At 38.8% G+C, this 16,720-nt stretch overlaps 1 protein-coding gene across 5 annotated transcripts; it reads left to right on the top strand.

Annotated features, from left to right (window-relative positions):
• Positions 1–2,208: 2,208 nt before the first annotated feature.
• CDCA7 (cell division cycle associated 7) lies at positions 2,209–14,639 on the top strand. 5 transcript variants are annotated; one of them, XM_087919931.1, is made up of 11 exons: positions 2,257–2,369; positions 3,030–3,163; positions 5,358–5,480; positions 5,904–6,014; positions 7,574–7,816; positions 8,303–8,380; positions 9,197–9,385; positions 9,913–10,053; positions 11,420–11,569; positions 12,436–12,572; positions 12,747–14,639. In XM_087919931.1, exons 3-11 carry the CDS (start codon positions 5,415–5,417, stop codon positions 12,775–12,777), a joined length of 1,146 nt encoding a protein of 381 aa, XP_087776057.1. In that variant the 5' UTR covers positions 2,257–2,369; positions 3,030–3,163; positions 5,358–5,414; the 3' UTR covers positions 12,778–14,639. The 5 variants fall into 5 exon arrangements, with proteins under 5 accessions (XP_026552828.1, XP_087776057.1, XP_087776056.1 ...); XM_087919930.1 differs by having other exon boundaries at positions 2,259–2,369; positions 3,030–3,131; XM_026697043.2 differs by lacking the exon at positions 3,030–3,163 and having other exon boundaries at positions 2,209–2,369.
• Positions 14,640–16,720: the final 2,081 nt, after the last annotated feature.

Raw genomic sequence — 16,720 nt, 5'->3', positions numbered from 1 at the left:
TTGAGTGATCAGATTTTTCAGCCCAGTAGTGCACAACCTAATCATGTAGTCCATGATCTATTCCACAGCCTGTTTCTCTACTGCTATTTCTCAGTATATACTCTGTTTATATAACAACATCTTTGATGGTCACATATATAGTCACGTATATAGTTAATAAATTAAGCATTCATTTTCCCCTTGAAACCTTTTTATGATGGCTGCTGTTTTGAAGTAGCAGATTATCTTAACTTGAGTGATCTAGTAGCATTGAAATTGTTTAAAGATGAACTTCTTCTTTGATCTCTATTGGATAGATAGGAAATCTGTTAACTTTTTTCCTCAAAGAAAACTGTTCATTTATACAACTGTGGGTTTTTGTTTTGTTTAAGTGCAGGATTTTTTTTAATGCATTCCTACACAGGTGAAAAAAGATGACAACTTGGTATATTTTAAGCTGACTATTGGTAAAATACAAATTGATAGAACAAATGGATACAAGTAAAGGATATAAAGTATTTTGAGTCTTGTTTTTTTTTCCTGACTGAAAACGAGGTGTGAACGAACAAATTACAGCAGCAATGAGTGCCCTGTTAGAAAACCTGAAAAGGTGAGATCGATCATCTTGGACAAAATCTACAAGGTCAACTAAGAATTAATAATTACAAAAATCAACAAGACGTTATTTACCATGGCTACTTTTGCTTTAGCCCAGATTAAAATTATTATCAGCATCAGGAGAAAAAGAGCAGATCACACAGACATCTCTTTTGCACAGGCCCAGGTGGTCAGTGAAGTCCCTCTGGGTACCAGTTTAGTAGAAAGGAACCTGTATGCAGTTCGTATCTGGTCTGGCCCCCGTCTTTCTTTTTATGGCTCTGTAGGACATACCCTTGATGTATTTTAATTCCATTTTGATAAGAGATAAACCAAGTTCATTGTCAGTTCCAGCAATTATTTGTACTTGGTTGTATACTTCTGCAAACAATTTTGATGGGATTCCTGGAAGAGAAATTGTCTGGAAAATCTAAAGGCATAGCTGCTTGTATGTGTTCGCAAATGGGGGAATCCCTTTCTCTGCTGGTTGAAAAGCATTGGTGAACTAAAGCTGATTTAAGAGACTCAAGTGTGGTCTAGTCTCCAGAGAACAGATTGTTTGCTTTTGTGTGCACTGTGAGAAGCCAATGGTGCAGGTAAGTATGTAATTAAGGGCTTATTTAAAATTGAGATTCTTTTACACCAGTCTGCTGCATGCTCACAAGGAATAATAACCTACAGTTTACACACCCCTTATACTGTGTTTTGGCCTCTGTAAATACTCTATTTTCCAGATTATTCTTGGTTCATGTTACCAATTATCTGGGGGCCACACGCGTGGAGTTTGGTCCTAGGAAACATTATATATAGGGAACACGGAACACATACATCAATCTGCTCCGCAGCAATTTTGAACTACATTTAAATCGGTTTTATCACTCTGAATATATTTCAGCACAAAAACATCACTGAAAGCATCGCTGTACTCTTTATGCTGTATTTTCTAAACTGAGCAGTACAGTATCTGGTTTGACATTACTGAAGGTGGCACACACAAAAGTCTCTCATAAAGGCTTTTGGGGCACTCTTGGTTGCTTTTCTTTGGAAAACTACATTATATTTAGCCCAAACTCATTTTAGCAGAGAGAAAAAAATTCACATGCATTTGCTCATTTCATTATGATGCGGAAAGTTAATTGAAGTGTAATCAGCTCTTTCTGGAAGAGAATGAAGACTGTTAGTTCATTAAAAGAAAACATTCCCATATAATAGTCCAAGAATTGCTTTCACGTTTTGTAATCGTGCAAAGGATACTTGGCATGTGTTTTGGGGCGAACTTTAACTTGTTTCCACTCGGTACAAAAGCAACGTATCTTAAGTACACCACTTCCTTCCAAGGCAAGTCAGGACGTGATGTGCCCCCAACTCTCTTTCCTAAGTCTCCCTCCTCCTATGCAAATACTTCATTACTATTTCGCGCCACATATATAGGTCCTTGAAGAACGATAGACGCCTATGCTAAACTTGAAAAGAAAAAGAAAACCCGGCCAGCTTTCACAATCTTTTCTACTTTTTGCTACACACCCACCTTCACGACTATTCGAAAACCGCGTGTCAGGCGACCGAGCAGCGTGAACGAAAAGCAACGTCTGCGAAAAGCGAGGCTCGTACCTTCCAGGACCACACAGCACTTTTCGCGGGAAAAAAAAAAAGCGCCCGTATCTAATCCCCGCCTCCGGCGAATTGTAAGTAGCTTTGGCGCGAGTCTGAGTCTTGTGGTTGGACCCGGGAGAAGCTTCGGGAGCTCCACGCGTGGCAAATCTGCAGTTAGTATGGACCCTTTCGGCTTGCAGGTGAGCGCCTTGGTCGCAGCGTAGGACTGTCCTGTGTAGACGTTTACCTTTTTTTTTTTTTTTAAACCCTGGAGTAAGTGCTGGGCAGCTCTCGGGATTGGGTTGCTGGGGAAGTTGGGCGGTGCAGCTAACTACTTTTACAAAGTTTACAAAGACCCGAGGTGAAGAGTTATTATGGGCTGGCGAGGGAAAAAAAAAAAAAAGCCTCGCAGATGTTGGAACGGGAACGGATTTGGAACGGGGAGAGGGGAGGAGGAAAGAGGAAGTAAAAATAATAAGCTTTGCAATACGTTTGTTTGGCTTTTAGCGTTCCTCGGGCTTCCGCCAGTCTATTGGCAAAATGGGTTGAAGAATTGCCGCCCCGCAGTCTCTCTTTTATTTTTATTTTTTTGTTTACTCCGCGTGTTTTCATAGCGTGGCCCAAGCGCCCTTCCGAGCGAGCGAGCTAGCCGTTTTAAAGCGGGCACATGGCTCGCCAAGCCTTAAGTTACGAGACGAAGTTGTTCGGGTTTAAAGGCTGAAGAGTCCGCCGGCTTTGGAAACGGCTGCTCGGTTAAACAAAAAAAAAAAAACTTGGGCTCCCTCCCCCACCCCCCAGCCCAGCCACGCGGCAGGTTTTTACCCTGTAAGTAGGGTTTTTTTTCTTCTTTTTCTCTTAAGGGCGAGGGTGCTGCTGAAGCCGACGAGGAACTTGGCCAAAAGTAACGCTTCGTTCAAGCCATGACTTTCCACCATTCCTTTCTGAGAATCTGGAACTCGGGAGTAAAGCGGCGAGCTTTTACTTTTTATATACTGTAGGTGGTAGAGAGTCAGGGCAGGCTCAGCTCAGGGTGATTTACACACCTTTTTCCCGCCTCTCTCTCTCTTTCTTTTTTGTTCCCGAGATCGGCGTGCACCACCACCAGGCAGTAATCCTTTGTTTCACCGCCAGGCCACCCCCAAAGTATTTTCCCTCCCAAAACTTGCTCCTCTATTGGGGGTGGGGGTGGGGGAGGGGGGCGGGAGAAAAAAAAACATAACAGCAACCCCCAAGTCAAATAAACTTTATTGCAAATAAACTTTTGTCTCTTCGGGCATTTCTCTCGGCTGGGGAGGGGAAGAAAGAAGCCGGCGAGGTGGGGGAAATAAATTCTTGCTTCTCCCGCACATATCGATCTCTTCAAAAGTTTATTTGCAATTTACCTTCCCCCCCCCCCATGCATCCCCGCCTATCTCTTGTGGCTTAGCGGTCGAGCTAAGTTTTCATTTTTGGGGATACAACTTTGGGGTGGGAGTGGGGGGGGGTCAGAAACCCGAAGAACCCCACCTTCTCTGCTCGTTTCCTTTTTGAGCATGCCGCGAAAAGAGGGTGGAGGAAACGGAAGTCCGTCCTTTTCAGAAGGGATCGCGGCGCGCATGGTAGACACTCCTGTTTCCTCTGTAAGAAGGGACCTGGAGGGTTTACCAGCTCCTGGATGAAAGCTGGCATAGAAATAAATCATTGGTCCGATAAATAATCAGACCAATGGTTGGCTGGTGTTCAAATGTGGAATACTCCTTTCAGGAAGGCCTTGAAAAAGTTGTTTTTAAGATTCTTGTCCTTCTTTAATCCCAGGTTTATGTTTGGGGGGGACATAACTTTGACAGAAGTAGATAAAATAAAAAAAAAGACAAGAAAGAAGCAGAAATGCCCTAGACCTGAGGTTCAGTATGGAGAAATAAGTAATTTTTAGTCTGTCTCCAGTGAAGGCTGCCGATTTACTGTACGATTTACTGTACAGTACTGTAATCACAAATTGAGGTTACACCTCTTAATGACACTTGCCTTTTTTACATGAAAGATAGGTCAGTTGAATATTGACTCGGATAAACCCTTAATAGAGCTCCTTAGCTGGTTTTGAATTAAAAATGTCTTTTAAACCTTTTTAGATTGGCTTTTTTCTTAGCCCATTTGAGCTTGAAAAACAACAGCTTTGTTTTCCCTTCCATGTTCTCAGGGCTGTGTAAATAGTGACCTCCCAAGTGATTTTATTCTCAAATCAACCTTGTGAGGTGGGCTAGCCTGAGTCGCTGGTTCAAAGACAGCCATGAAACATGATTTAGTGGCACTCGGTTGGCTTAATCTGATACATTGGCACTTTTTAAAATCTGGTTACCCTGTAAGTAATTGTCAGCTTACTTAATCGCAGGCCTCAGACAATGAGACAGACTTTCAGGGAGGTGTGCTATGGTGACAGGATTGTACCATAATTTGGTTGCCACATTACTTTTTTGGCATTATTGTTAACTTGTTAAGTATGTGTTTGTGGATTCTGCCGATTTGGGGCAGAAGATTTATATGATTATTTTGCAGAAAGAGTTTGACATATCTGTAGTCTACCTACATAATGAGGGCATCTTTTAGTTCATCTTAATGGCATTTTACTTCTTGACAGATAAACCTTTAGTTTGTCAACCTAAACACAACAAGAGTCAACACGTTCGATATACGATTATGGAATCCCAATCTGGATCTTGCTTTTGGGAGATCATGGCTAAATCTGAATTATTTATGCTTGTTGTAATGTACCCACAAGAATGGTTGAATTGAGCTGATGAAGAATGCCTGGCTGCCTTTTGCTAAAACGATCATATGAGTTGGCCATAGCCAAAATAGGACCAACAATTTTGCTATGCTGTCTTAATTGTAAATGTATGGGATAAAAGAATCTTAAATTTTAACTATATTTCCTTACTATATGTTGTAGATGAGTTTAAGTCCCATAAATGTGCAGTAAATGTCTCAAGAGTTGTATTGCTTCCAAAATATGTATAATGTCATTAGTAAAAATTTCTCCAGCTTAATAGATTGTGCTTGTTTTACCATAGTGGCACAAAATATGATAGAAGTCTTTTTTTTTAAATGTGTACTTCAGTCTAGTCTGTAGCCAAACTAGATTAGATTAGCTTTATTAGGCCAGCCTACATAACACATAGTAATTAATTGAGTTGTAATTGTCCATTTTACAGGGCAACCTTTCAGGGAAGAGAAAATCCAGAGCATTCCGTAATACTAGGCTAATCCCTATGGAAACGTCTTCATCCTCTGATGATAGCTGTGACAGTTTTGGCTCTGATAATTTTGCAAACACGGTAAGTAAAAAGTGCAAGAATAAACAGAAACTGAATGTGTGGTGTTCAGAAATACCCCATTTGTGATTAAAATGCTTTGCTTACATTTCTGTACAGCAGTTATATGAATATATAGTATGAACTCTAATTTCATTTCACTTCTTCCCTTGTGCTCCTAGGTAGTAATTGTTGGAGGTAGATTAGCCACTTACTCTATCCTTTTGAAATGTCGCCTAACCTAACATGCCTGATGATTTGCTATAAAAGCTCTGAAACCATTTGTAAACCTCCTGAACCATTTTTCTTTGTTACAAAAGCTATTCTCTTGTAGTGCACTTGTACAATGTGATTTGCTCTCAGAACAGTTTATGGAAAATAGCTTCTCATTAAAAAAAAGAGAGAGAGAGAGAGAGAAAGAAACATAGTGTACTTATTCTCTTTAAGAAAGCAACTTTCAAGCCAGAAGTTGCAGAAGAAATGGCTAAAATATTTTACGAGGATTCAGATGAAGAATCTTTCTGTGGCTTTTCAGAAAGTGAGATTCAAGATGTGCTGGTGAGTTGGGCATTTAAAGTTCCTAATTATTATTGTCCTTATTTTGCACACCGAAATAAGCCAAGTTCCTTCAACTTCCATAGACTGAAAAATAGTTGTTTTGATTGAGAAGCCAGCAAGGGAACTCAAAATTATCAGCTATCTTGCACATGAGGACTGAATCTTGGTCTTCCTTTGTAAGATTAGAGCTTCTTTTCAATATTGTGGTAAATTATGTGACCAGAAAGGGATAATATTTTTGACAGTGACGAAGTAGCTCTTTTACCCATGTGTAAGCTGGCAAATGAAGTTCCAATAATATAAACTTATCGCTATATCTTTTCCATTGAAAAAGTGCTTTGTAAAACAAAGCTACAAAAGAAAACTCATTAAAAATAAAATGGTAGAATAACATGATGGGTAGCATATATTTTCTGAAGTAATTATTACCTTAGGGAAAATACATATTTTAATAAGCTCTCCAAATGTGAGCAAAGAGGTGACTTGCTGACTTTTAACAGAAGAAAGCTGAAAAAGTGAGATGGGAGGATGAAGGCCCAGTTTCTAATGTCTTCTAAAAATACCCATAAAGAAAAGCTCTTCTAAGATTAACTTACCCTCACTTTGCCCTTCCCAGGATCTATGCCTGGAATAATAACTTCTGATTTGAAAAGCTGAAAGGCAGACAAGTACTTAAATGTCCTTCAGTGACTAGGGCCAGATGTGAATGGTTTCTATAAGTATTCTTTGGTCTACCTGGTATCCTTCAGGTGTCATTTTTTCCTTGTTTCCCCTCTTTTCATTGTTTATAGGCTTTTCCTTCTCCATTTTTTTAGATAAGAACTTAACAGACACCGGTATATTTAGTAGAACTGTGAGGACACTTCCTAATGATTTTCTTGGGCATGTCAAAGCTTTGAACAGTGGGGCCTGGCAACTTGGTGGAGACCTTGTAAGAAGCTTCTGCTTGATGTATTTAGCCCCCATATAAAGCGGGAAGCTTCTTTCAGTATTGTTTTAGAAAAATAGTGCTGTTTGATGTGCAGGTAGTTAAGTGTTCCAACAGGGCCAGGGTAACGGCACATAATACGACATTATAGCAGTATCTTTCAGTGTAATTTTTCTCTTAATTCTTCCAAGTCAAGAGCAAAGGTCAACAACTGAATATAAAAGGAAGAGGAAGTGGTTTAATTAAGATAACCTATAATATCTGTGCTCTATGGTGGCTCTAAATTGCGTGTCAAACTCGTGGCGTCAAGTGATGTGTGACTTTCTTCCCCTTCGCTAAACCGGGCATGGGCAAGGCCAGCATTTGAAGCATCTGGCCCGTGGGCCGCGAGCTTGACAGCCCTGCTCTAAATGATTGATATAGAATCTGTTGCCCTAGATGTTACGCTATAGCTTTCAGCAGTTCTGGTTAGCAAGAGCAGTGATAAAGAGTTGTAGTTTAAGAATGTTGAGTGAGCCACTGGTTTTCCACTCTTTGATCCTGGTATAGGTCCATGAAATGTTGAAATTGTCAGTCTAACTATACAAACAGCTTACTACGTTTTTTTATTATTTGGATTTCTTTAAAATAGAAACTGGGGACAGATTCTGAAGAAGAAGCAGAGAAATGTTCACGTAAATGGCCTAAGAAAAGTGCTGCTCCCCTTAAAGTTGCTCTGAAGTTCCCACCACGAAGGTCTAAGAGGGGAAAGAGTAATACAGTTCCAGCTTCACAGCCTTCCTGTAAATTGGACTCCGAGGCAGAATCTGATGAAGAAAGTGGACCCAAATTCTTGGAGAGAAGAGCTTTAAATATAAAGGAGAACAAAGCCATGGTAAACATAAAAGAAAGTCCTCAAAATCTGTTTTTTTTCTGAATGGTGAATTAATTTGGTGGCTTGTGTTTCATTGTAAAAACATTCAACTTCGTGATGCTGCTTCATTAAACATTTTAATGCTACTTAATGATTATCAACCTCAGGCAGCTTAAACAGTATTCAAAAATATAATTATGCAGGCATTTTTAATCTCATTCCTTCAATATTGTCCATCTTTGCCATTTGAATAAGGAATTCTAGAATACTTTGTGAAAAATTCTGAAACAACTGGAAAAGTAGATCCAATAGATCAAGAATAAATGACCTGTTCATTACTATGTACTTGTCTCCATATTCAAAGGTTTTGATCACTATAGGTTTTTTTATTCCTCTTAAGTAATTTGATCAGTCTTTGTGTTGTGTTTTTGAATAAATGTCTATACAGTTTCTTTAATAAAGGTTCTGTCTGGGATTTCACTACTTATTTCCTGTTCTTCATTACAGCTAGCAAAGCTAATGGAAGAATTAAAAAGTGTGTCTGGAATTTTTACTAAAAGAGGCCCACTCGCAACTCCTACTCTGGTAAATCACATGTACTTTATTTAACTTACCGGTTTACTTCATAATTATCCAACAAGTATTATTACTAGTTTTCAAGCCTGTTTATTGATGAACTTAGAGCAAATAAATTAAAGTCCATTTCCTCATTATATCATAAAATAATTGCCACTTGTAACTATTTTTTGAATTGCCCATCTATAAAATTTCAGTGCTCAGTTAGACATTCCAGGTTTTTAAACCTAAAACTAACACACCAGAAGTTTTTTTAAAATAAACACATGTACTGCTCAGAGTTCTGATCTGGATCTTGCTTAATCAAGTCCACGATGAGCAAACTATACTTAAACCAGGTGCTGGTGGATGCTTGACAGCTAACCTACATTTTATGAGAAAAACATGCCAGCACAATCAGAGCAGCAACAATTCTATCACATTTTTCATTTCCTGCAAAGTTGTACTATGATTTAGTATTTCAATGGTCTGTCTCACTGGGCCATCCAAAAGAAGTTTTAACCTTTTATAGTGTGTAAATGAATGACCAATAAATACAATTGCAGAATTCTAGAAGTAGATGTATCAAAAGGGTATTGAGTAGATGAAAACAGTTTTACACTGTACTTCCTTTCTGTTAATTTGGCTAGATTATATTTGAGCGGCTTGATTCATTAGAGCTGCAGGTGACCATTCTATGAACCTTTATCTGAGAGTAAGTTTACTATGGTTTAAATTTGGAGAGGAGTAAATCGCTAAATTTGAGAAAAGGTGCTGTAGCTTATAAATGATTTAAGGTCACATACCTTGTCTGACATGGCCATGTTATCTTTATCCTCATCCAAGAAAGCCCAGCGTAGTCCAAGGAAATCAGTTCCCAGAAGTGCTCCCAGGAGGAATCCAGAAAGACGTTCTAGACCTCACACAAGGTCCAGATCCCTAATTGAAGGCCCTCCAAATTCCATGTCTATGGAGGAAGAGGAGGAGGATCCCTACGTGTTAGTGAGAAGGAAAATGTCTGATGATTTTTCTGAGGTATGTTGGTGATATTTATTTCGGAAAACCAAGTAAATTGATCCTTAAATAGCCTAGGTGGTTTAGATAAAGGTTTTCATATAAAACAACCATAACTAGTCATAAATTAAGCTAGGCCAATGGGTTCTTTTCATCTTTCATATGGTGCACAACTGTGGATATATGGCCCATCTTGGCTTGATTGCCAAGACAGTTCAGTAGCAAGATTTGCCATTGTTTCCGGCCATATCTTTTTAGATCCCTTCAAAAATATACGGCTGAGCGCAGCCCTTGGCCAGAAATCTGGCTTTGTCCTGATTGAAATGAAAACCCTTAAATCGTATTTCAGGGGGAAAAAAGCATCTTCAGAATTGGAAATGAAGGCGAAATTATACATTTATTGAGCTAAGACCAACAAGCCACTGTCATGCAGTAATGTGATCCAAGACTTTGGTTAAGAAATTCAGGGACATCTCTGCATAAATATTACAGTGCTTTACGGAGCTCTTCAATGGCTTGACTTAACCCAACAATACTGTTTTCTTCAGGATGAAAGGGACACCCCCAGAAGGAAGCGCACTAGTGCTATGACCCTTCCCCATATCATCCGTCCAGTGGAAGAAATAACCGAGGAAGAGTTGGATAATATTTGTGAAACTGTGAAAGAGAAAGTCTACAACCGTGCAACGGTAAGTTCACATGTTCTGCATTCAGCCCTTTGGTTTGCTTTGTCCAAATTATGTTACAGGTAGTGAGTGCATCATTGTTGCTTTGATTGTCTCCTCTTCATTAGAGCCTGATCCTAAACTCTGAGGCTTGTATTTCCTGTGTTAGAGCCAAGGGGATCTTTGATTCTTTGTTCTACCTCCTACTGCATAATTGCAGAAACTGCAACACCAGGAAGTTTCTTAAGTTGATTCTTTGCAGTTAGGAAATCAAACCGAGCAGGTAGAATACCTAGCCAAAGAGGAGGATCTTTCTCACTTTCTGTAGACTTCACTGAAATATTCGATACATGACAAATATAGTTGAAGATCTGGATTGGGGAGATTCAACTTCAAGTTCCCATTTGATCAGGGAGTTCACTGGATAACTTCAGGTCAATAACAATCTCAGTTCAACCTATTTCTCGAGATTGTTGTTATGAAAATAAAAAAGTCCTGTTTAAGCAGTAAAGTAACTTTCCAAGAGGAAAAAAAGATGGGAGTAAAGTAGTAAAGTCTAATGCTTTTCATTTGCTACCATTACCTGTACATATTGGTGAGAGCTGTAAATGCAACACATCTCTTAAAATGGAGGTTCACATGTTGGGGCTTCATTGATAAATTGTAAAAATAATATCAGTTTACCAAGCTCAGATATAATGGGATCTTTTGGCTTGCTGCTATTTACATTTGATTAATTTACAAAATAAAGGACTGAAGCAATTGGCATTTAGATAAGCTTTGAATACATAAAATCTGTTTTTTTTTTTATTAATCAGACAGATATTCAGTGGCCATAATTCTAAGCCATAAGAACGTTGCTTTGCTTTGGCTTAGTGCAGGGGTCCCCAAACTTGGCAACTTTAAGACTTGTGGACTTCAACTCCCAGAATTCTGGGAGCTGAAAGTCACAAGTCTTAAAAGTTGCCAGGTTTGCAGACCTCTGGTTAGTGCAATGTATAGAGAACCAGTTTGGTCTAGTGGTTAAGTTACCAGGCTAGAAATCAACAGACTGAGTTTTGATCCCACCTCAGGCATGAAAGCCAGCTGGTGACTGGGTCTGTCCTTTTCTCTCAGCCCAACTCATTTTACAGGATTGTTGTCAGGAAAATCAGAGGAAAGAGTATTAAAAGTATTGTTCGCCGCCTTGAGTTATTTGTAAAAATAAAAGTAGGGTAAAAAAAAAGTTAAAAACAATAAAAATGTGTGAACATATGCACTATAATTTATAGCATGTGTAAACGAAACCACTGGGTCCACGTGATGACACTAAGATGAGACAAGAGTGCGATGTTTTTTTCAAAGCAACAATCAACCTGGTATCCTTTACCTTTGCTGCTTTCTTTAACAGGGTTCTACCTGTCACCAGTGTCGTCAGAAAACGACAGATACTAAGACAAATTGCAGGAACCCAGAGTGTCTTGGAGTACGTGGCCAATTCTGTGGGCCTTGTCTTCGTAATCGTTACGGAGAAGAAGTCAGGGCTGCCTTGCTGGATCCAGTAATTATTTTGTTTTCATGTTTGCTTGAATGCATGCTAACGTCATAAAAAAGTAAATGTACAGCTAGTCCTCATTTAGTGATCATAATTGGGATTCACAATTCTGTTAATAAATGATGCAGGCTAAATGGAAAATCAAATGACCATTAGGTTTTTCTTTTTCCCCGTTCTCCCTCATCCTGGTACTGGGATAATTCCGCAAGAATCGAACTAAATTGGAGAGGAAGGGATTACAAGAGAGTAAGTGGGCACATTAGGCACTGGCACTAGCCGATTCCTTTCAGTGGGTTTTCTTCCTTGTGTGCCTGCTTACTCTGTATTCTTTTCCCAATCTCCCTGGTTTATGAAGGGGAGGAATGGTATAGGGCAGGGATGTCAAACTCATGGCCTGGATGCGTCATGCGCTGCCCACGCCTGACCATGTGAGTTTTACATCCCTGGTATAGGGCACAACATGTACAACTGACTATAAAAGCAAACATGAGAAAGATCATAAATGCACATCTTGATAATTTTGTTCAGCACTGTCATAACTTTGAATGGTTAACTGCATGAGGCATTTGGTAAATGAAGTGTACCTGTATTTTTTCAATTTCCTATTTAAAATGTGTAATATGTTTATGATGTTCTAGTTCAGGGCTGTCAAACTCAAGTCATCACGTGAGGTATTGGGACTTTTTACCCTTTGCTAAACTGGAGGTGGGCGTGTCCAGCACGTTAAACATTTGACCCGTGGACTGTGAGTTTGACATCCCTGTTCTAGCTGAACCATGATGTTGTCAGGGTATTCTAGATGGATCATAGGCAACAAGAACTAAGTTGAATCTACCTATAGTTCATTTTTACTCTCCCTTTTTTTCCTTTAGAACTGGTACTGCCCACCTTGCCGTGGGATCTGCAATTGTAGCTTCTGCCGGCAGCGGGAAGGAAGATGTGCTACTGGTGTCTTGGTTTACTTAGCCAAATATCATGGATATGATAATGTCCATGCTTACTTGAAAAGGTAAATTTCATTTTTTTTCATGAATCGGGAAGTAGATACAAATTACTGGCAAGAAGGCATGCATGCCTTCATAAAGATCCAGGTTCAAAGAGGCATTTCATGTTTAGAACAATATTAAGTTACTTGTTGATTGCCTTAGTTTCACTTTGTTTTTGTTTTTTTCACCCCTTACAGTCTGAAACAAGAACTTGAAATGCAAGAGTGAACTTCTGAAGCAATTCCAGAACAATCTTCAGCGCATATGCTAAGATTTGCCTGATTTGAGAATTCATTTTTATTAATGGTTGGCATCTTTTAAAAAGGGGAACAAAAATTGTGACTTTTGACTGAAGCTCAAAGTTGCAGGATAGTGGTTTGTCATGCCGTTAAATCAAAGCTTTCTTAGTCCTGTTTCATGATGAATGCTACTGGATCTTAATTAGCAGAGGTCTCATTCAACCCATTGGGTAGCAGCGGCTTCATACAAAAGCTATAACCAACCAAAAGCAGTACTTGCCATAAATTCTCCTGAATCTTACCACGTGAGATTTTCTGGTGTCCGTTTGCATAGGTACTTTCCCCATGCAACTCTGAGTTTATGTTCATGTTGGAACTGCCGCTGTCACATCATCACTATTGTTAATGTTAGCTGAGTCCAATTTTTGTTTTCCCTTTGTTGGAAAGAAAGTCTTTGGGGGGGCATTCATTGTATCTACATTTGCAGTTATCGTGTATAGTAGATTCAGTAATGAATCAAATGCTAGCTTTTAAAGCTACTGTAAATAGCAGCCGTAATTATCTAATTACAAAGCAACTTAAATTCTTGATAACTTTTTTTTTTGAAAGAAGCAATGATAAAGAACTCAATACTTAGGTTCAAAATTTTGATAGTAATTGAAATGGTTTCGATCAATAAGTGTGAAGTGTACTTGATCAGTCATGCTTAGGACCATGTTTTGTTGTGTTTAAAATAGTACTTACAATGAAAGCTTGACTAAAAGGGATTTGAGAAAATTCAGACTTTTGAAAAATTAATAAATCATTTGATCCTAAAGCTTATTGTCCCTGAGATCTTGATAAGGGATATTTAAAAGGAACCATTAGAGTTTGGGAAGGCAGTTTCATTAGGATTGCAAAAATCCAAAAATAATTAGCTGGAAGTAAGTTGTTAAAGCAAATTGTCTCTTTGCCGTTAATCTAGATGTTTGCAGATGGGTTCAAGTAATTCTAAATTGTGTTATTGACCGAATAATATTACTCGCCTAATACAAAAGCATCATGCCTTATATTTTCTCAAAAATTGTGTGTTGTATATAGAGATTAACAACTCTTCCATTATAGTTTATGCTGGAGCCAATCTTGCGTGATCTGCATATTGGATTGTAAATGCTAGGTTTTCAGGCGGTAATTTGATAAACTCTGTGCTTGTCTAAAGAAGTGACTGTGAACAATACAGTTTCATGGGTTGTAATGTAGATAGGATCCTAATTGGTGATATCTCAAACTGTGTTGGTTAATAGGGCATGGACCTTGTCCATCAAAAACAGGTGGAGGGTTGTGGCTTTCATTTATTAACTGGTAGTGTATCTGCTTAAATGCTGTGCTAACTGGATAAAAGGCTACGCATCCAAAATGCATTGGCTATAAAATTCATCAGTGTTGAATAAACTGCAAGAGGGAAAGTGAACAGATCTCTTGAGTTGCAGAGACCCTTTAAGAAGGAATCACTTTTACTCATACTCGTTACCATTTGTAAGCAGTTCAATACAATATAAAATCTAAATGGAATTAAGAATATCATCTCTCTCACAAAAAGTTTAGATTTAATTTTCATAGTGCATACTTCGGGGGGAAGGGGGGAATCATTGGCTGTTTTGCTTTGCCTCTAAAATCGTGGTTCTGTTTTTCTGTATTTTGTGAACAGGTGTTAATGGTTGGACACATGTGGCTATTATTTTCTACATTCGTTTAAATACAGCAAAAGACAGTAACTCTACTCAAGTATTTTCCCTAGAGTAGTTCGAACAATACTGTAACCTGATACTTTTTATGTATGAAATGTAATTTTGATATTAAAGTTTGCTTAGCAGTGGGCTGAAAAGGCCATGTTTCTTGTGCTTCTGTGTGTGCCAAAGTCCCAGTCAGCACTGACATTTTGGGTATAGGATAAAACATGCATGCCTCTGATCCTGTATGAAAACTGCTTGAAGTGCATATTTGGATTTTCCATATTTATTTGTGATCGTATCAAGATATTAACAGCAAGGGGAAAAAACACAATTGTAGCAGAGAAATAAATTTAAAGTAAATATTCTCTCCCTCCCTTTCCTCATCCTTTTTTAAGCAGCAAAGTTGCCTTTAATAATCCAAGCTCTGATCTTTGTCTTGTTCTACAGACAATCTTCACCATCCAGAGTATGGCCACAGTTAATCTAATGCAGGGGTGTCAAACTCGCGTTGTTGGGGGCAGCATCACGTGACCTATCGGGATTCCACCCCTTCACTAAATCGGGCGGGGACCAGCATGGGATGCATTCAGCCTGTGGGCTGCACGCTTGACACCCCTGATCTGATGTATCTAGATGGCATATGCAGATAGCTGCATTAGATTGGCAAAGGTGGTGTTAGTCTGTGGTAGCCAAAACTCAGCAGTCTTCAGATTAAAACAGATTATTAAAAGTCATATAAGTTTTTCCGAGCAACAGCATGTATGTCATGCCTAGCAGTGGAGCTAACTGGCATGGACAAGATTTTATACCAGGGAGGAGGAAAATCCAGATTAGAATGGAAAGTTTTGCTAGGTACCTTTGTCTCTCATAGACAAGATTTTTTATTTTTTTTAGTTAAAGTGAACCTTAGTTCTCCTATTCTGAACTGAAGAACCTAGTTGGATCTTCACTTTTGAAAGCAGGTTCTGTTGAATGAGCTACGTTTTATATCCTGCACTTGGGATAATCCCTAAATTGAAAACTGATACTGATTAGAGATGCCAGGAAATCCGCCAGTGTGTGTGAAGGCTGTACTATTTTGCATCACAAAGCAAACGCCCAGCCGTTGTGAATGAGTCTTGCTTTAAACCAGAAAGATCTATATCCACAACTTTACCCCATTTCCTAGGAGCATATGTAATTAATCATTTGTACCTTATTTTTCATGAGCGGCTTTCAATCCAAACCAATGGTATATAGGAAACTGCCTTTATTATAAAATAACGGCATTTTGGGGGGCAGGGAGGGGGCATAATACTGCACTGCTGAAATGGAGAAGGGAATTAAATTTGCTGATCTGCCTGCTCAAATCCTCAGGTTGAATTAAAGTAGCTTTTTAGATCCCTGCCTATATAAGCAACATCAAAATTTATTGTATTTTCCCCGTGTTGTATTAAATATACATTGCACCTATGGTTTTATCTCCCCCCACCCCATTTGCTATCTTTTATCTTTATATCAAGAGATATAGATGGCCCTGTAACCCTTGACACCCGACATTAAACCCTGAAATTTAAAAAAAAATCAGTAGTAGCTGGCACTGTGTATGGAAGAAAATAATTGTTTATGGCACACAGCTTAAGCTGTGCTGGTAATCACACTGAAAATACAATATTTATTCATTAGATCAAATTTAATGAAGCCTCCTGGCAGTAATTATAAAAATTACTGTAGCAGTAAATTACTAATGAGTTGTGATGTGCTTCCTACCTGTGAGGAAGGACTGGCTGTTGAAAAAGCCTGATATCCAAACAGCTCTTGGGGAGGATTTGCTCTTGAGTGTAGAAATCAACTTCATGGCAGTCCTGGAGAAGACGCAGAAGTGTAGATGCAAAATGGGAAGGCTGAAAGAAGGATTGGGATGGTGGTTGGAATTGGTAGAACTTAGGTGAAAATACCGGAGGTAAATATTGCTTATATCTGTTAATGATTGGGATAGATTTTGGGGAGAAAGCCTCAATAAAGCAAAAAATAAAAAAAAAAGATAAGATACTCCTTGTTGAAGTCATAGCTATGCACCAGCCTTTTATGTTATCAGGCTGTGCAAATTGTAATTTTAAAATCAAACGGAGTATGCATGTCCCCGGCAAGGAAAGGCAGGCGTAAAAGGAGGACGGCTTGCTGGCATCCAGCGTGTCCTTGTGCAGAATTCCACTTAACACCCTCCCAAGACAATTGTTC

Source organism: Pseudonaja textilis, chromosome 1, assembly GCF_049901715.1.
Source record: "Pseudonaja textilis isolate UNSWEBS1 chromosome 1, rPseTex1.2, whole genome shotgun sequence".
NCBI lineage: Eukaryota > Metazoa > Chordata > Lepidosauria > Squamata > Elapidae > Pseudonaja > Pseudonaja textilis.
Note: the sequence above shows the minus strand (reverse complement) of the source record. Positions and strands in the feature narration are given on the sequence as shown.